The sequence below is a fragment of the Galeopterus variegatus genome, unplaced genomic scaffold, assembly GCF_000696425.1.
Source record: "Galeopterus variegatus unplaced genomic scaffold, G_variegatus-3.0.2 Scaffold590, whole genome shotgun sequence".
NCBI classification, from domain to species: Eukaryota; Metazoa; Chordata; class Mammalia; order Dermoptera; family Cynocephalidae; genus Galeopterus; species Galeopterus variegatus.
The window spans coordinates 95,678-116,760 of NW_007726701.1; the positions used below are offsets into that span (position 1 = coordinate 95,678).

The following is a 21,083-nucleotide window of genomic DNA, read 5'->3' on the forward strand; positions in this document are numbered from 1 at the left end:
CTCCCCCCCCCCCCCCCCCCCCCCCCCCCCCCCATATATTAAACACCACCAGGTATCCGTTACAGCACTGATGTGAGTGTAGATGAAGTAAAAGCTTTGGCTTCTCTGATGACATACAAGTGTGCAGTGGTTGGTAAGTGATCACCTTTGTTGCTACCTAATAACTCTTTGGGGAAATATGTTTACATATTTACATGCTATAGAAATATACCTTATCAGAACTGATTTTTTTAAAGTTGCACTCTTTAGGGCCAGCCCGTGGCTCGCTTGGGAGAGCATGGTGCTGACAACACCAAGTCAAGGCTTAAGATCCCCTTACCGGTCATCTTTTAAAAAATAAATAAATAAATAAAGTTGCACTCTTTAAGGCTTACATCATTTTTCAGTTAGTCTTTTTTTTTTTTTAAGAGACCCATTTATTCAGTGTCATGATCAGACAATTACATTTAGCAAAGAGCGTGGGTACAAAAAAGAATCTACATTAAAGCCCTTTGTTGGAATGCTTTACACTTTCCTTAGAACGGAAACTAAAGTAACCTGTTACACAATTAGTCACAAATACAGTCCTGGAGTCTTTTCCCCATACACATGAGTGTTGTCTACAACATGTCTTCTTTGTAGCAGCTAGGCCCTGCCACCACTGTGCCTGGTTGAGTTCACACATCTGTTATAAACTGTAGCTCCCCTGTCACTCTGGCTCACCTCTTCTGCTAAGTTTTGTTTCCTGGAAGTTAATTAAAACCTGCCACTGCCATAGCTACTGCTGCTGCAGGAATTGCCATAGCCACCTTGGTTTCATGGTTTGGCAAAGTATTGGCCTCCACCACCACAGGGCCCAGAGCTTCTGCCTCCAAAGTATCCTCCCTTCATGTGCCCAAAATTTGAAGATTGATTGTTGTAATCACCAAAATCATTGTAGCTTCCACCACCTTCAGAATTGCTTTCATCACTACCAAGTCCATTATAGCTATCCCCACGGCCATCACATCCACCACCACCACAGCTGCCACCAAAGCCACCACAACCACTAAAGTTTCCTCCATGACTAAAGGGTCATTCCCACCAAAACCACCTTCCACGACCACCACCAAAGTTTCCAGAACCACTTCGACCTCTTTGGCTGGATGAAGCACTAGTAGCCATCTCTTGCTTCGACAGGGCTCTCTTTACTTCTCAGTTGTGGCCATTTACAGTGTGGTATTTCTGAATGACAGTCTTATCCATGGAGTCATGGTTGTCAAAGGTTACAAAAGCAAAGCCCCTCTTTTTGCCACTGCCTTGGCCAGTCATGACTTCAGTCACTTCAGTTTTCTCATACTGTTCAAAGTAATCTCTCAGGTGATGTTCTTCAGTGTCTTCTTTAATGCCACCAACAAAGATCTTTTTCACAGGTAAGTGGGTATCTGGTCTTTGAGAATCCTCTCTTCAGACAGCCCTCTTTGGTTCCACATATCTTACGTCCACCTTACACGACCTTGCATTCGTGGCTGCATCCATTTCCTCCCAGTGGTATAGGTGACAAACCCAAAGCCCCTGGAGCGCTTGGTGCTTTCATTACCACACAGTCTGTGAGCATGCCCCGTTGCTCAGAGTGGCTCCTGAGACTCATCGTTTGTTTTCAAAGTTCATCCCTCTGATGAACGTCTTCCGCAGCTTTTTGGGCTTTTTAGCGGACTCCAACTCAGACATGATGGCAGTGGGAAGAGAGACTTTAACGATGAGTCCTCGGTGGCATCCACAGACAGAAAGTTCAGTTAGTCCTCATTAAGATTTATTCTTTTTTTTAAGTGGGTTTTTTTTTATAGGCACTAATTAGATTTTTTGAAGTGAAGATCTTTGTTTTAAATCACTCTCTATACTCTGTGAATAAGACCAAGTTGTAGTAGTAGAGGGAAAATAAATATGGTGTTGTCTTTGAGAAGTAGTAAAAAGCACTGATTAAATATACATTATAACTTGCTTAGCCTTGTAATTTCTGTTCAATAAAATTTTATTTAAAATGTTTTAGAAGAGATCGGTGTGTGGCTCACTTGGGAGAGTGCGGTGCTGATAGCACCAGGGCCACAGGTTCGGATCCCATATAGGGATGGCCGGTTGGCTCACTGGGTGAGCGTGGTGCTGACAACACCAAGTCAAGGGTTAAGATCCCCTTACCGGTCATCTTTTAAAAAAAAAAAAAGAAGAGATCAGTATGAGTTTATGTCTTGAATTTTTCTGAAATTAAAGCATAAAGTGTCACACATTTTTGTAATATTGTGTGGTGCTTTCTGTCTCTTTATTTTTTTAACCATTATATGGAATAATAACTTTCAGCCTTCTCTTTCAGATGTGCCATTTGGGGGTGCTAAAGCTGGTGTTAAGATCAATCCCAAAAGCTACACAGTAAGTATCAAAGTATTTGTGCATTTGAGCATTTACAGAGGACTTGAATTACTGTGTATCCCCCATACCAGTGAGATTCTTGGTCCCCATTACTTTTCACAAGGAATGGAAAAACACAGAAATAATTAACTCATTGAGTGTTTTGTCATGTAGAAGATCACCTGCTTAGTGTCAACAGTCTTTTTCATTTTCTTACTTGATTAAAAGTAATTAATACCTTCATATTATTGGGCACTTACATCCATATTTAAAAGTTACTATGATCTGAGGTTTTTAATGTCAGGATCTTGTTCTAGTGACAAATGTTTTAACTAATCCAATAAAAATCTTATTATTTATCCTTTCAGTTCCAAGTTATTAAAACTTGTTACATGTTTTACATAGTACTAAATTAATGATCTGTGTACAAACATGATGAAAACATAGGATTTTGTTGTCTTTAAAATTAATCATTTAAGGCTGGCTAGTTTGCTCAGTTGGTTAGAGCATGGTGCTGATAACACCAAAGTCAAGGGTTTGATCCCTATACCAGTCAGCCACCAAAAAAAAATTTTTTTTTTTTTTTTTTTTTTTTTTTATGATGACCAGTAAGGGGATTTTAACCCTTGACTTGGTGTTGTCAGCACCACACTCTCTGAAGTGAGCTAACCAGCCATCCCCTATATAGGGATCCGAACCTGTGGCCTTGGTGTTATCAGCACCACGTTCTCCCAAGTGAGCCACGGGCCGGCCCTGAAAAATTATCATTTAAATGAAAATATACCATAGGAATAGCTCATAGGGTTCATATTAATACATCATTTTCCAGTTAGTCTTAATTAAGATTAATCTTTTTTTTAAGTGGGGGATTAATACAAAGAAGAACTGGAATTTGAGCCCTAGTTCTACTCTCTTGTTTTTATAACCTGATTTCTTATTCCTTTTCTCATCTTCACAATGGAAATGCCTACGTTGTGAGCTGTTCTGAGGATTACATGAGAACATATAAGAAAATATCCTATTAATAGAAAATATAACTATTATCTCCCCGTGTGATTTTTATGTCAAAAATTTTTTCATGGGGCCGGCCCGTGGCTCACTCGGGAGAGTGCGGTGCTGATAACACCAAGGCCACAGGTTCGGATCCCATATAGGGATGGCCGGTTGCTCACTGGGTGGGCGTGGTGCTGACAGAAAATATCCTATTAATAGAAAATATAACTATTATCTCCCCGTGTGATTTTTATGTCAAAAATTTTTTCATGGGGCCGGCCCGTGGCTCACTCGGGAGAGTGCGGTGCTGATAACACCAAGGCCACAGGTTCGGATCCCATATAGGGATGGCCGGTTCGCTCAATGGGTGAGCGTGGTGCTGACAACACCAAGTCAAGGGTTAAGATCCCCTTACCGGTCATCTTTTTAAAAAAAAAATTTTTTTTTTTCATTGTTTTTTGTTTTTGTTTTTTCCTTAACAGGATAGTGAATTGGAAAGGATCACCAGGAGATTCACCATGGAGCTAGCAAAAAAGGGTTTTATTGGTATGTATTGCCATGTAGGTTTCCATATAAAGTGAAACACCAAAAAATTAATTGTCTTAAATTAAACTACTGCTTTTATCTATATGTGCCTAAGTAGAATTGCCCTTTTACTTTGAGAAACTGGGTTCTGTGATAGGTCTAGTGAACATACCTGGGCCTGTTTATGGCACATCTCTAATGGAAAAGTTCAAGTGCAGGGTGGTGCAGTGTGAACACCAGGGACGGATCTCCTTCACCTCTTGTCCTGCATAGACTTTGTAAGGGCTTTATATGTGAAAAGTAATTTTTACAATGGAAATCCTGTTGTTATCGAAACAGTGAAAAGTCTGATGCCTTTTGGAACTGGAGGTTTTAAATAGTGATAGCTGTCCCTTCAAAACACTGGGAATAGGCAGCGAGGCACTTTCTCTTTCTGAGGATTCCTGAGGCTCCTAGTGTTTTCTATAGGAAATTTTGACAAACATGCTAAATTTCCAAGGAATACTAACCTTCATTTGCTTGATGTTTTTGTATCTTACTACCTATTATCTGTGTTTGTAAGTTCTTTTGTGTGAGATAGGAATATTCTTTTCTGTGATGTATAAATATTTGCCATTTACTGTTTAATTTTCAAGCCTTTTAAGTCTTTCTATATATTCCTTTTCTTGGCCTAGTAGAGTTCTAATTATGTTTGAATAAAATAATAAAATTACTTAATAGAATGCCTGCCCTATTTGCATAGTTAAACAAAAAAAAGGCTTAATAAAGAAGTAAAGTCTAATTTTTCTCTGCTTTCTTGCACTTGTGATTTTCTTGCTATATTTCCCCCACCATGGACAAGTTCCTATGAAATTAAGCTATCCATATTATGAAATTTAACATGAGAACTTTACTAGATTTGACCTATTTTTCGTAATTTGAAGCCGTTTCAGTTCTTGGTGTGCCTCATAACCAGTACTACTACCATGAACTTTACTTGTACGTCTTTTTTTTTTTTTTGGTGGCTGGCCAGTACAGGGATCTCGAACCCTGGACCTTGGTGTTTTCTTTTGCATCATTGCACATAAAAAGCATGTTAACAGAAGTTCTCGTCAGTTAACTACCTCATTCACATTTACAGGAATCCTACTGATTCTGCAGTATGTTGAATTGAAGTCATATTCAGTGTGTTGATAACTTTCATAATTTTTTATATCATACTTCCTCTTAGCCTAAATCTCAAATATATTTAATAGTCTTAAATGGTTTTAGACTTTATTCAGTCATATTTATTGCCCGTCTCTGGAGTGCCTCTAGGTTAATTTTATCAATTTTGATAAGAAAAAGTGATTCATTGGAATACTGAGAGCAAAGCTTAAATACTAGTAATTTGATTTATTTGCTGTATGCAGAAGCCTCATTAACCTATGATGCAGCTAAACTGACATCTAGGCCCAGCAAATTTTTTAGCATAGGAGGTAGGCATAGCTACCTTCCAAACATATAGCAAGCAAATGCCAGTGTGGGAGAAATTACTATGTAACATGTCCATCTAAGTTTTGTAGTGAAACGTTTAATGAGTATTTTTATGACTTTGATTAGATACCTAAATGAAATCTAAATTTCTCTAGCCATGGTGACTTTGTTTCTATAGAGAATTGAAGAGATCTTCTTTATCTTAAAAACTGTCACACTGCCTTTTCCCTGTGCCCCCAGGTCCAGGCATTGATGTGCCTGCCCCAGACATGAGCACGGGCGAGCGGGAGATGTCCTGGATCGCTGACACCTATGCCAGCACCATAGGGCACTATGTGAGTACCCACTAGGAGCCCTGAGGCTTCTACATTTGCTGCCTACAAGAAGTAATACTTCAACTGATTACAAGAGAAGTCAAGAATCACTGGGCTTTTCTCCTCCCCATTAAACATAATTTTGATATGCATACTATTTTGCTTCTATTTCTCTATTTTTTTTCCCCATTTTTTAAAATGTATTTTTCTGACATTAGTTAACCAAAAAAAAAAAAATAATTGAAAATACAAAGAACCAAGAATAGTCAAGGTACTATTAAAGAAGAATAACAGAGTTGACAAACTTTTCTTAATCATAGTATTTGTCATAGGTATAGTAATTAAGACAGAATTATATCAGTGCAAGAAAAGAAAAATAAATCAATGGAACAGAAAAGAGAGCTGAGAAATAGACTCTCATTATATGGACATGATATTTATTGCAGACCTGTGAGCAAAGGATAGGTTTTTAAAATAAATGGCTCTGAGTGGTTATCCAACTGAGAGCTGTGTTATAGCAGTTAAGGGCACAAATCTGGAGCCAGATGCTTGCATCCAGTTCTCAGATGTGCATTTACCAGCTTTGTAACCTTGAACAGTTAGTTTACATCTATGTACCTCAGTTTCCTCATCTGTAGAGTGGGAATAATGATGGCATGGTTTCCAGAGAGGTTTCTTTTAAGGATTAATTAATATATGTAAAGTAGTAAGATGAATAACTGACACCTAGAATGCATAATATGTATTATTATCCAAGTCATAATTACCTTTATTATCACTAATTATAGTCAACATCATGATATGGGGATACAAATAAATTTATAATCCTGCCTTGTAACATACACAAAATCATTTCCAAGTGGAATAAAGACCTAAATGAGAAAGGAAAATCTTTAAAGGTATCTTATTTCTGTGTGTGAAAAAATGCAAGTGGTTTTGTTGAACATAGAGTCGAAGGTCATTTTTTAAAAGTCTGAAAGTTGACAAAAGGCTCAGTATTTCCCAGTTTTCTTTTTTTTTTTCTTTTTTCTGTTTCTACTTTTTTTTTTTTTAATTAAATATTCATGTGCTACAAAGCTGATTGTCACCCCTCCTGCCCATGATGTGAGGGCCAGATTCATACTGGCAGCATACTCATTACCACAAATTGCATTTGTACCCTGTGTCCCCCACCCAATTACCACCAACTTCCCTCTCCCTCTCCCTTTGACCCCACTCCATTTTGTAGCCCAAGGAATGTTCTCTCCCTCTGCAAGTCCAACGCACTACTGTGGTCTTTCTTTCCTTCCTTCTTTCTCTCTCAGCTCCCACATATAAGTGAATACATGCGGTATTTATCCCTCTGTGCTTTGCTTATTTCACTCAACATAAGTTTCTCCAGGCTCATCCATATTTCTCTATTCTTAAAGCATATATGCAATGAACATGGGTTGTGCTTTTACTTACTTTTTTCTCGAAGAGCTTTCATTTAAAGAGGAGCTAAGACACATAAGCAGATAAGTTATGGAAATAGTGTACTGCAAGGGCAGAGAGTTATGGTTTCTGAAAGAAGGTGGAAGAGATATTTGGATAGACCTTAAAAATGGGTAGAATTTGAACATTTGGAGGACCGGGGGATAAGAGGAGAAACAGCAGAGCTCAGATTGTCTGAAGGTGAAGTAAGTGGACCAGGACAAAAATACCGAGCCCTTGTGCTGATATTTTGCTTGATAGTCAGTGGAGAGCCTTTGCTGCCGACTCCTCCTAAGGAGAGAGTAGGCTGGTAGCAGTGTCAGGCTGTGCTGGCCCTATGAAATCACCTCCTACATGGTGTCAGCGCCTGTCCCAAGATCCATAGAGCTGGGGAGAAGCACTGGCACATGTGAGGTACGTGACAGAGAGACTAACGAGATTGGTTTGGATGTGAGGGATCAAGGAAAGGGACATGGTTGAGTGGGAGAGAACCAGGAGGACTGAGTCTGGGGATTGAGCAGAGAGGTAGAGTCACTGAACAGAACATGAAGAAAAAAAATTATATGTTCCTAAAAGGGATCAGACCTTGAAAAACAGAAACACAGAGTAGGAAGAGAAATGGAATTGCAAGAGACATTTCACACCTACCACATGCAAAGCCAAGTGCAAGCAAGATATTCACTACAACTGGGATAAATGCTAGAAGTTCTGGTGCTATGGGCCGGCCCGGTGGTGCACTGCTACAGTGCGCCGCTTGGGAGAGCAGTGGCGCTCCCGCCGAGGGTTCGGATCCCACATACAGACCGGCGGCTCACTGGCTGAGCGAGGTGCGGGCGCAACACCGAGGGTTGCGATCCCTTGCAGGTCCCGGTCCAGTACGGGCACGACACTGAGGGTTGCGATCCGTTGCCGGTCACGAAAAAAGACAAAAAGGAAAAAAAAAAAAAAAGAAGTTCTGGTGCTATGAGAAGGAATAACAGGGCCCACCAAGTCTTTGGAGGGAAGATCAGAATAGGCCTCCATGGAGATGTAACCTTCTGGTCTACACTCTGAAGGATGAGTGGACATGGATAGGAGAAGGGACAGGGGCACGTGTTTGGGGCAGAAGGAAGCCTGGGTGAAGGTGCTGAAGTGCAGAAGAGAGGTGAACTTCAGTGGCTAAAGGACAACTGTTGTAGCCAGCTTTGAGAGTGGGAAAAGAGGGTAAGAAGGGCCAGTAGAGGAGGGTCGGGTCTGGTAGGTGACAGTAAGGACTTTGATCTTTGTCCTGAAAACAGAAGGAAGCCACTGAAGAGCTCACTGTAAGCAGGTGTGTGACACAGCTGCGTGTGCATTTTAAGCCTCCCTGTCTGTGTGGTGGAGAACAGGATTGTTGAGGGCAGGAGACTATGACAGGAGCCCAGAAGAAGCAATTGGCCTGGCTTAGGGTGAGGTCAGTAAAGGTGGAAGGAAATGGACAGATGGAAGAGTGATCTAGGAGGAAAGCAGCAGTCAGTTCTAAAAGAACGGGAGTGCTGAGAATTCAGTGGTATGGATGTTGAGGGAGGGAGTTTCTGCAAAGAGACCAAATTCATTAACTGCATTTGACCATGGAGTAGTGAGATCAGAGCCAGACTGCGAGGGGGTGTGAAGAGAGCGAAGCAGGGCATGAAGTGAAGCCTCTGCCTAAGAAAAATGGCACTGGAGAGAAGCAGAGAAAAGACAGCTTGAAAGGTGGCTGTTGCGCGAAGAAGAAGGTTTGTTGTTTGGCGTGTTTGTTGCCTATGGGCCACAGAATTGGTGCAAGAGAGAGATGATGCAAGAGAAAGGCAGGATAGAGAAGTCCTCCAAGCGAATAAAGGCCGGGGAATTTTTCTTTTAAGGGCCCTAGTGGAAAGACGGGCCTTGGAGAAGAGAAGGAAAGTAGAAGTCAGGTGCATTTCCTAAGATGGCATCACACTGTGGTTGTATGGGCAGACTGCCTGGATTCCAGTCCTGGCTCCTTCACCCACCAGCTCTGTGACCTGGGAGTCTCTATGACTCAGTTTTCTCATATGTAAAATGACAATAATAGTATCTTAATGAGACTGTTAGGCAGATTAGATGAATAATAATCTAGTGCACTTAGAACAGTACACAGCCCTTAGTAAGCACAAAAAAATATAAGTATTAGGCCGGCCCGTGGCTCACTCGGTAGAGTGCGGTGCTGATAACACCAAGGCCACAGGTTCGGATCCTATATAGGGATGGCCGGTTTGCTCACTGGCTGAGCGTGGTGCTGACAACACCAGGCCAAGGGTTGAGATCCCCTTACCGGTCATCCTTAAATAAATAAATAAATAAATAAATAAGTATTATATCAGGTGAATTATACAAATCCTTTGAAATAAAACAGGAGCAGTATGAGACACTTCAAAGAGTTTTGGTTTTGACTGCCATTCCCAAAAAGGACACTTTTCCTTCTGTCACCTGTTTATGTTAAATGAGCTCTGGGTATGTTGTCGTCTTCTCTTTAAGCAAGACACTAGATTATTTATGGTGCAGCTAACAGGCAGTATATTGTTATTTGTAGTTCATTTACAATGATGGCAGCAAAAGAAAGTTTTGAAGCCTTGCACACTAAACCTTGGACTATACTTAGTGGTAAAAGACTTTCCTTTCTTAAGTGATAGGAAATCCAAAATCATGGCCTGAGGCAAGGAGGCCATATTTTTGACCACTCGTTTCTAGACTGCTCCTGTTGTCTAGCCCCACCTAGAAGTGCAGAGTTGGTAGGAGAGTGTGTTTTCCCCCTGGCTTCTGGGAGCATTAGGTATGCTGGGGAGCCTGGCAGTTGGCACCAAGCCTGACCTGAGACAGTATTTCCTTCAGCTCCGGCATTTGCATTTTCACTGTTTAAAAGCATTTGGCACTAAGTTTGCAATTCTGTATTCATGAGTGCTAATTATTCATGAAAGAAAAGTGTGGGAAAACTACGCATTCTATACATCACTTTACTAGACTGCTTTTTTTTTTTTTTAAACTGACTTTCATTCTTTTTGTTGGTAATTATACAAGTAATACAATTCCAAGTTCTCTCTGTAAAAATAAACAATATAGATAAAGATCAGGGCATTTTTTAATTCACCCAGCTGGAACATATTCCTGGGGAATTAGGAGGATGGTGTGAGTTGAAGCATTTGATCTTGTTTGACATGGGTAGCAAATTGCCTCAACAAGTTTATTGAATAGTCCATACTTTTGCCATTGATTTAAAACACTTCCTTCATTTTATTTTGATTTCCAATATATAATAAGACTATCTGGTTTCTCCTGTTCCACTGATGGATGTGCGTATTCCACAGTGTTCTGATTGCTGTGTTTATAGTATGTTTGATGCCTTGGAAGGGAAGCCCTCCTCAGCCCCATTTTTTTCTAATTATACTCGTTTTTGAACAATAATACATACACATCCTTAATTCAAAGAGGACAGAAGGTGGGCGACGAAGATTGTTAACCTACCTCTCTACTTCACAGAGCTAACCACAGCCGCCAAAGGTATTCTTCTCATACACAGGCATGGGCCTCTGTGTCTCACCCACACATACCCTTTTGTTTTTTTTAAATCCCAAATAGCATACTAAATATACAAAAAACTGAGTTCTCGAATGTAGAATTTCTAGGTAATGGATATGTTTGTTTTAATGGATGTTCCAAATTGCCCTGCAAACCTCCTTATTTGTCTTTTTTTTTTAATTTCTTAAATACTTTTGTTAATCTACTCTTTTAGATGAACTTGAGTATCATCTTTTAAAGTTCCTTTTAAGAAGTAGCATTTTATTGAATTTCTAAATTAGTTTGGCAGAGATCTTTGCAATAGTCTTCCCATCCAAGAAAATTGTAATTCCTCTTCCTGTCTCAGGCTCCGTTTTGGTGCCACGCTCAAGTCTTATGGAATATTTTAAGACACGGGTGGAAGGTGTACCCTGACTTAATAGGACTTAATTAAGTATTTGTTGAAGGAATAATAGCTTTAAGCCAAACTATCTCAACTTTTGTGATATTGTTATTTGTACTTTCTTGATGCTAAATTCCTAAACTTTGTTTCTCCCATCTACTTATTATATATTTTCTAGGAACAGAAAGCTAAAAAAGTGAGGCTTGTCCCTACTGATGAAAGCGAACCTTAAACACACGCATACTCGCGTGCGTGCACTCACACACACTTACACCCACACATACTCCTGATGAGCATATTTTTAGTTAAATGAGAATGTGCTTTGACTTTAATTCATTATTTGGTTCATCACTGAAATTGGACTTGACATTTCATTCTTTGAATTATGACTCCCTCTTACAGGATATTAATGCACATGCCTGCGTTACTGGCAAACCCATCAGTCAAGGAGGCATCCATGGGCGCATCTCTGCTACTGGTCGTGGTGTTTTCCATGGGATAGAAAACTTCATCAATGAAGCTTCTTACATGAGCATTTTAGGAATGACACCAGGGTTTGGAGATAAAACATTTGTTGTTCAGGTAAAAAAAAAAGTGTTAATGACCGGTATATAAAGGAAGTTTTTAAGTGTTTTTAGATTTGCAATTTTAGAATTTGATTCTTTTGAATCTTTTAAATTTTAGAGTGGATGTTTTCAGAGTGATACATTTTTTTATTTTTTGAACCTTGGTATGTTTCATGTGACTAGAACTAATTTAAATATCTCTCCGACACATATACAAAACTACCACCAACTTCTTTTTGTCAATATTTAAACTTGAAATTGTATCCGGAAGGGGAGGTCTCTTAACATAATTTTCTAAGACTGTTTTGGGTATACAGGAAGGTTTGCATATCGACCCAAGCTTGTCAGATTTGTTAACGTGTATTTTGTTTAGGGGAATCTAAATTAAATTGAACATTACTTTAAAATAGAATTCGTACATCTCCAAATTAGTGACATATCTTTTTATAGCCATTAGGACACCTGGCCATCAGGGACTGAGGAACTGGTCGTGTGGGTGATGCCACTGCCATTTCTTAATAAGCCAAGAAGTCTGCACCACACTAAACATCCCCAGGACTCATTATCACACATAACAAGGGTTTGGTTCCCCTTAAACATAGAATTCTATTGTTGAAGAAAAGCCATTTAGTACATTGTTTCTTTTGACAAAAGGTTTTTGAGAATTGCTTCTAAACTAACAGAATGTGGATTTACATTGGTCAAAATATGACTCTTGCTATCTGTACCAGGTCTTTGATTTTTATGTCATACATAATTGTTTTTCACAGGGGTTTGGTAATGTAGGCCTCCACTCTATGAGATATTTACATCGCTTTGGTGCTAAATGTGTTGGTGTTTCTGAATCTGATGGGAGCATATGGAATCCAGATGGTATTGACCCAAAGGAACTAGAAGACTTCAAATTGGTACGTCTGAGAATATATAGAAAAACCACAAAGTGCTTTTCCTGTACTTATTGTCAGCAACAACCAACGTAGAAGAGAGACTTGTATGAACACATGTCTGGGGATTTCTCTCTACCAGCAGGCAATCAATGGATTCTGCAGAAGACACCAGCTGGGTATCCTTTAATTCAAATAAATCTATTATGACAGTATCTACCTGGAGATAGAGTCACATCACACAGGTCAAGGGTACAGTTCCCAAGACTCTAATATAGATGCCAGTCACAAGTCCAGGCCCCTAGAACTTCTGACTGACCAGCTGTAAATCCCTATCTGGAAGTTCTCTGAACCCAGGCCACTTGGTTTTTTGTGGAAGCTTCATTAAATAGGCATGATTGATTAAATCATTGGCCTCTGGTGGTCAACTTAACCTTCAGCCCCTCTCCCCTACCCAGAGGTTGGGGGATGGGGCTGATAGTCCCAACCTTCTAGTCTTGCCTTGGTTTTGCTGGTGACCAGCCCTGGTCCTGAAGCTGCCTAAGGGCCTGCCAGCTGTCATTCAGCTCATTAGCTTACAAAAAGACACTCTTATCACTGGAGATTCCAAGGATTTTAGGAGTTGTATGTCAGCATATGGAGACAAAGACCAAATATATATCTCACAATATCACAGTATGTTAATCTAATATCTGAACAGTTTGACCACCTTAAACCTTGTAAAGTTGAAATAAGTGTTATTTAAATCTATTTCCATTCCTTTTTTTTTTTTTTTTTAAATATTGCTCATTCTATGTTGTAGGCACTGAACATAAACATTTAAATTCTGATACAGCCATTAATTCTGATTTTCAATGAATTACAGCAACATGGATCGATTTTGGGCTTCCCAAAGGCAAAGATCTATGAAGGAAGCATCTTGGAGGCTGACTGTGACATACTGATCCCTGCTGCCAGCGAGAAGCAGTTGACCAAATCCAACGCACCCAGAGTCAAAGCCAAGGTGAAAGGAAGCATTATAGAAACTAAATTCAACATTGCCAATGTGCAGTTATGGGGGGGGGGGGCGTGTCTTAAAAAAGTCTGATTGGGCTTTTCTTTTTTTTTAACACATTTATTGGCATATGATTCACATACCATATTTGTCCACTTAAAGTATACAATTTAATGGCTTTTAGTATATTCACAGAGTTGTGCAACTCTGGGTTTTCTCTTAAACATAACTTCTAAGAAGAAGTTAACAAAACTAGGGAAATAGGTAAATACACTTTGTAGAGCAAAATAACCTTTATTAAGTTAATTTTAACTGAAATTATGCTTCTACATACAGCCCCCCTACCCATATATGCAAAATGCCCTCAGTGGAAGGGGGTTGATGGTATTATCAGCATTACTGTATGTTCCTGACTGTCTTGCAGATCATTGCTGAAGGTGCCAATGGGCCAACAACTCCAGAAGCTGATAAGATTTTCCTGGAAAGGAACATTATGGTTATTCCAGTAAGTCATCCATGTTTGTCAGGTTTTATATGAACTTGGAATCATAATCATCTTTTGCAAGGAATTGAGGGCAGAGGGAAATTATTAGTTTCTCAAGTTATAGTGAATTCTTCATCTTTATTTTGCTTTTAAGAAAAATAGAGTAGAAGCATGATTAGTCTAATAAGCCTATCACTTTTCACTTTGACCTGAACATTTATTCCAACTTCACACTCTTTCCTGAGTATGTATTTAGCCTTCCAAGAGTCTAGTAATATAAACATCTGTTGTGCTAGAAATATTACTCTAACTTAAACTCTTGGTTTTTCTGTGTGTTCCTAACCTTGCACATTTCAAGTGTCCCTTCCTGCTTTACTCAGAAAGTTAATACAAGGAATACACATGCTCAGGTTCTGTAGTGGATAAGCAGAGGTCTATACTAACAGGTTATTGGAAGTTAATGTGGACTTGGGATGTATTTTGAAGAATTCCCTCTGCTGAAAACACTTAAGAAATTTAATGTAACTGAAATAAGCTGCCCTCAGGTAGTGGGAGAAAGAATGCTAATCCTGTGGTGAGACGCCCTATGGGCAGTCCAATCCAGTGGTTGATGGGCAAACATAGTCTGAAACCTTTTGGTGGAGAAGAGGCTCTCACCAAAGTTGATCAAGTACTCATTGGTTAATAATCCCAAAATTATGTTTTTCCTGAGTAGCAAAAAACTTAGAAGAGGGTTTGTTAAATTAAGTGTAAATTCCTAATGCCATCTAAGATAATATTTGGGAAGTGTGAAGCTTAGTCTGCCTTGGTATTGAAATTGATTCTTATGCTCATTTTAAGCTTTTACTAAAACCATCACCTACTGATTTCTTTTGTGTCTTCCTGTCACGTTTTTGTGTATAGGATCTCTACTTGAATGCTGGAGGAGTGACAGTATCTTACTTTGAGTGGCTAAAGAATCTAAATCATGTCAGCTACGGCCGTTTGACCTTCAAATATGAAAGGGATTCTAACTACCACTTACTCAGTGAGTTCCGATGCTCTTGTTCTCCAAAAATAATCTTTAGGGCCAGATAAAAGGCTGGAAAAAGGATACACTTAAGAGGACTTCTCCTTTAAGAGGACTAATCCTAAAGAATTTAGTCAGAAAACAAATATGTATTATGCTCTCCATGAGGTTTACACCAAAAATATACAGTATCCTCATCAGTATTCAATGTATTAACTCCCTCAAATATATTCAGATTTTAATTCTGTGATGTAATATTCCCAGGACATAATCTACAAGTTAGTAATGTTGTAAAAAGTCTTATTTTTAAAACATGAACTTTGCTGTTGAAGTTCAAGATCAAAATTCATCCATTTTGATCTCTGGTTGCCCTTAATAAAGGCTTACCTAGCGTAAGAGGTTTTTTTAATCTTCTGTTGAGAATACTTGTTTTTCTTTGACTAGAGTAAGCTCCACAGTTAGAGTAGAATTTCTCATCACGCTGAAATAAGGCCAAGACCTCCAGCTGAGCTTCTGTACTCAGCCCACTCTGAGAATCTGGGTGAAGTGTTCCGTCTATTTCTGTTTCTTTTCCCCTCAACATTTTCTTTTTAATAGAGCCAAGGAAAAACCCTGGTGATGGGTGTTATGGAAACAGAACAGTGACCTAAATTCACATTATATAGGAATTCGGCAAAGTGTTTTATTCCTTGTTAACAATTTTAAGTGGTTAACCCTTTATGTCAAGTTGAAGGTTTCTAAAACTCTATCAATTTTTGGGTTATGGATGTGGTTTGTGACTACTTTTAGTTCTACTTCATTTTTTTTCCTACTAGCAGTATCTTATCTTGATCTCTTGGCTTTTTATAGTGTCTGTTCAAGAGAGTTTAGAAAGAAAATTTGGAAAGCATGGTGGAACTATTCCCATTGTACCCACAGCAGAGTTCCAGGACAGGATATCGGTGAGTGTTGTAGAGGATTAGAAATCTTGTTACACTTCTAGCTGTGTAAAGAATGTGGTGACTCCAGAGTTGTACTTGACACAGCCTCCCTGCTCTGTGCTTCGGTCCGCAGCCAGGTAGATGGGTTGAGTTGAGCGGTAGTAATCAGCATGACACCAATTATATGACTTGTGTGGGCTTTGTACCTTCCCCTTTTGTTAAGTTCTGAAAATGAAATAAGAATCTAGTGACTGGTGACAAATTTTAAATAAATAGAGGTTCTTTGCTTTTGAAAATAAAACAGATTAAACTACATGAAACTTTGAAAATACTATATGGACACAGTGAGAAGTTTAAAGAAAACAGATTACAAAAGGTATCTTGTATTAATTAACTGTTGACAGGATGTATTAATAATGCATACACATCGCAAAGAGAATTTCTTTACCAGTAAATGACAAAAGAACAATAAAGTCATAGCGTATAAGCCTAAAAAAAAAATGTTTAAGGGCCGGCCCGGTGGTGCACTGGAGAGTGCGCCACTTGGGAGCGCAGCGGCGCTCCCGCCGAGGGTTCGGATCCCATGTGGAGACCGGTTCCCGCTCACTGGCTTAGCGAGGTGCGGGCGCAACGCCGAGGGTTGCGATCCCGTTGCCAGTCCCCGGTACGGGCGCGATGCCGAGGGTTGCGATCCTGTTACCGGTCAGTAAAAAAGACAAAAAGGAAAAAAAAAAAATGTTTAACCTCACTGTTATAGAAGTACAAATTAAAATAAGGGGTTTTTTTAGTGTTAAATTAGCAAAAGCAATGGATGTTATACTCACCATATCTGGTAAAACAGTTGTACTTTATTCTGACGAAAGTGCAGATTGGTGGGCTTGCTGGTTACTTCAGTTAGAGCACACCAGCCAGCCACACAAAAAAAAAAAAAATGCATATTGGTTCAATTCTTTGGAAAATTTAAAGAGTTGTTAAAATTCTCTGGCCCTTTGGTACACTGTAGGAACCTCCCCTCTGGGAACCATCCTAAGAAAATAATTCAAAAGGAGAAGAAAAACTTCATGCATGATGATGTCATTTAAACTATTTGCAGTCAGTTTTTAATTAGGTTTGATTTAACAGTCCAATGGCAGAGGAATGGCTAAGTTATATCTTATTAAACTTCCAGTTATGGAAAATCCATTAAGACTGTTTCCACATGGGAACAAGTTAAGGGTTCTATTCTTTTTTTTTTTTTTTTTTTGTCCTTTTTGAGACCGGCCGCACCGCGCTCAGCCAGTGAGCGCTGTGAGCGCACCAGTCATCCCTATATAGGATCCGAACCCGCGGCAGGAGCGCTGCTGCACTCCCAGCGCCACACTCCTGAGTGCGCCACGGGCTCGGCCCTAAGGGTTCTATTCTGAAGGAGAAAAGATGCTTTCGCTGCCTACTGTCGATACTACCTGTTCCCCTCATAAACCTTCCTCTTTCCCTGAGCCACGTCTCAGTTCTGGTCCCTCAGTCTGGAATGCCCTGACCCCTTACCTGACCCCCCCCCCTGCTTAAGTATTACCACAACTCTGTGGCTTTCTCTGGAAGTCTTCTCTGGGTGCTAGAACTTCATACATACTTCCATCCCAAGTTTCTTCCAGTGCATTGGAAGGGCTTGCTGCTGCTGCCGCCACCTCCCCACAGTTGGAGGGGCTGCATGCTCCTCCATCTGATCGCCCCGTTGCCCAGCATGTGTCTGGTACGTGGCAGTCATGCAGAGTGAACCCTCCAGAGCAAGCACAGAAAGAATACAACCAGCTAGTTAGGAAGACAGAGCCATGAATGACTTTGAGTCCTTTTTAAAAGAGTCTTTGCAAAGGGGCCGGCCCGTGGCTCACTCGGGAGAGTGCGGTGCTGATAACACCAAGGCCACGGGTTCGGATCCTATATAGGGATGGCCAGTTGGCTCACTAGCTGAGCGTGGTGCTGACAACACCAAGCCAAGGGTTGAGATCCCCTTACCGGTCATTTTTAAAAAAAAAAAAAAAAAAAAAGAGTCTTTGCCCAATGTATTGGCCTCCCAATTTTTACATGCTTCCAGTGCTCGTAATTTTAGGCTTTGGTGCTTTTTCTCACCTCTTACTGAGTTACTTGCTACAAGGAACCTTGTGATGGTATCAGTTGAAAACCCAGTTTCTTCTAGCTCCTTCCCTCGTGTTACTCTACCCGGCCCTGCTTTGGCACGACATCACTGACCCTAGCATGTTTTCACTATCCCTCATCCTGCCTAATGTCCTCACTTCTTTCCTTATCTGATATAAAATTCCATGCTCCATTATTACAGTCACTCCTTGCTTTTCTTTTGCTTCTTCATACGTCCTTGTTAACACCTAAGTCCTGAGTGAATCCCAGATCTCTGCCTCTTCCATGCATTTACCACTGTAGCTGGAGGCCCTGCTGACAGTCCACATCCTGAACACTAACCTCAGGTGCGCTCACTGAGCTATAATACTACTTTTCCTTGTTCCATTCAGCGTCTTCCTCTCGTGAGGGATTATATCATATTTTCTCCTCTTCTCAACCCCCTGCACTCTGGCTCATGACCTGGTGTCTGTTCACAGAGAACATTGAAGCAGTCTTGAGAACTTCCACATCTACCCAGCTCTTGGTGTCTGCCTGCCCTGTGTCATCTCTCCTCTCATTGTAGATCAGCTCTTTGTACTTCCACCTAAGCCCAGTTCTTGTTCTGGGGATTGGGTGGCCTGTCCTCACCTTCTCAAATACACTGTTCTCACAAGTCTTGTCCTTTCTCTCCCACATCATCAGCTTTCCCTCCATTGAGTCCTTCTTCTCAGTGTACCAAATGCTGTTTTGAAAAACAAATCTTAGTCCCAGTTCCTTTTCTAGTTATTACCATTTTTACTTCTTTACAGCAAACCTCCTTGAAAGAGTTGTATATACCCCGCCTGCAGTTCTTCTGCACTTGAACCTACTCTACCAAAACTGTCTTTGTCAAGGTAACCAGTGACATCACCATTGCCAAGTCCAATGGTCATTTTTCAGTCCTCTTCTTACTTGACCTATCAGCAGCTCTTGTCACTCCCCTCTTGAAATTCTTCTCTTAGCTTCCAGCACACCACATTCTCCTGGTTTTCTTCCTGCCTCACTAGCCTTTCCTTCTCATTGCCTTTTGCTGGTACCTCTTTGTCTCTCCACCCTCTTAACATTGGAAGGCCTCACTCAGTCCCTGCACCACTTTTCTATTTAGATCAAAACTTTGGTGATCTACTTAGCCTTGTGATTTAAAATCCATACATATGCAATCTCCTCCCACTAGAAAATAAACTCCATTTTAACAGAATTTTTATTATTTTGTCATCTACTGTATCCCAGTACTTGGAAGAGTGCCTGGCTCATAGAAAGTACTCAGTAAATGTTCGGCAAATAAAAGAAACAGCAGTATTCTGCCTGTAAAGTAGGTTTGTTTCCTCTTTCTAACTTGATAGAACAAAACAAAGTTTAACCCAGGTATTTCTTGATTAATACAAATGGTATGGAAATACACTTTCCTAAATGAATACAGTATGAATTAGATGATATGCAGCACAGATAATTTTTGTTGGTGACCCACTTTAAGTTTTTATCTGGAAAGTCAGGATACGTGTTTTATAGCTATATATATCACAGTAGGAGTGCTAGCGTATAGTACTTAAATTTTTTAGAAAGCATTTCAAGAAACAAATTACACAGAGGAATCTGTTGAAACAAATTGACTTGTAGAGGTAAGTGGCATATGCTGACTTTGTGATGGGAGGCCCTGGGTTATATCCCAGCTCTAAAAATAGCTACCTGTAACTTTGGCCAATTTCTCTGGTCCTCAATTTCCTCATCAGTGAAATTAAAGACCTGCTAAGATCCTCCCAGCTTTAAAAGTTGGTGTTACTGTCAAATATACAAGCAGGATGCTACCCAGAGGTACTGTTGAAATTAACCAGATTTATTTCCAGGCCTGTGTGTTGTCTCTGTTCATGTGGGAAGTGAGGTGAATGCACCATGACACAGGCAGTATTACCTGTTGCTTTCGTGAGTCTGTATCTCAGACAAGCCAAGGGTGCTGCTCATTTTTCTCGGTCCATATTTTTTTATGTTCATCATTTTACCGTGATCTTATTTCGTGAATATTTGTTTCCTAACAGGGTGCATCTGAGAAAGACATCGTGCACTCTGGCTTAGCTTACACAATGGAGCGTTCTGCCAGGGTATGTATACAGATGCTGTTTGCCTTTCTGCTGGTTACATGAAGTACAACTCAAACATGTTATCTTAGCTGCCAGATTGTGTGTGTAGTGATAGAAGATAGCAATCTGTTAAATGTCCCCATTTGTGTGTAGCAAAGCACATGCTTTTTTAGTCTCAAACGATGAGCAGCGTTTTCAGAGTCTTCAAATATGTTTACCAGGCTTCGGAAATACATAATAATGCTGAGTTAGGAGGGAGCGATGTTGGCAGTTAGCTAAATATCGAGTGGTCAGCCAAACTGCGTTGCAGCTCAGTGTGCCTCTCTTATTACAGCTGTGGGAAGCTACCTTGCTATAGAGTTTGGTGTAAGTAAAAGGTGATGTGTTTGTGGTTTGGGGGGTTTTTTTGGTTTTTTGGTTGCTGTTGTTTTTTTTTTTTTAAAAGATGACCGGTAAGGGGATCTTAACCCTTGACTTGGTGTTGTCAGCACCACGCTCACCCAGTGAGCAAACCGGCCATCCCTATATGGGATCCGAACCCGGGGCCTTGGTGTTATCAGCACCGCACTCTCCCGAGTGAGCCACAGGCCGGCCCCGGTTGCTGTTGTTTTTGACTACTTGATTCTTATTTCAAGCCCTTAAACACAGTTTGAATCCAGTTTTCCTAATTTCTCCTTAAGTTCAGATTTTGTCTACTTGGATTTAAGTTGAAATACCATAAACATATTGATGAAGAAGGTGGTACTTAGAGTTTTTGTTGTTTTATTGAGATATAATTGGCGTAGTATAAATTCAAAGTATACAATTCAGTAGCCTTTAGTATACTCACAAGGCTGTGTAGCCATCACCACTATGTAATTCTAGAACATTTTCATCACCCATTCTTAGTTCTTTTAAATAATCACAAAATATATCAAATGAACTCATTCCAGATAACAGGATGTCTACCAGGCACAGAGGCAGTCTGCATCTAAAATTCTAAAGGGCAGTTTCTTTTTCTTT

The 21,083-nt window shown here is 40.1% G+C and overlaps 1 protein-coding gene across 2 annotated transcripts in view; it reads left to right on the forward strand.

Annotated features, from left to right (window-relative positions):
• GLUD1 (glutamate dehydrogenase 1) overlaps positions 1 to 21,083 on the forward strand; it is a 40,708-nt gene that overhangs the window by 17,286 nt on the left and 2,339 nt on the right. For both annotated transcript variants that reach the window (XM_008570300.1, XM_008570301.1), the window contains 11 exons: positions 53 to 133; positions 2,327 to 2,382; positions 3,837 to 3,900; positions 5,575 to 5,669; positions 11,419 to 11,598; positions 12,353 to 12,490; positions 13,332 to 13,469; positions 13,885 to 13,965; positions 14,848 to 14,971; positions 15,803 to 15,894; positions 20,040 to 20,102. In XM_008570300.1, the coding sequence (XP_008568522.1) occupies positions 53 to 133; positions 2,327 to 2,382; positions 3,837 to 3,900; positions 5,575 to 5,669; positions 11,419 to 11,598; positions 12,353 to 12,490; positions 13,332 to 13,469; positions 13,885 to 13,965; positions 14,848 to 14,971; positions 15,803 to 15,894; positions 20,040 to 20,102 (1,112 nt within the window). The remainder of the gene's footprint in view (positions 1 to 52; positions 134 to 2,326; positions 2,383 to 3,836; positions 3,901 to 5,574; positions 5,670 to 11,418; positions 11,599 to 12,352; positions 12,491 to 13,331; positions 13,470 to 13,884; positions 13,966 to 14,847; positions 14,972 to 15,802; positions 15,895 to 20,039; positions 20,103 to 21,083) is intronic.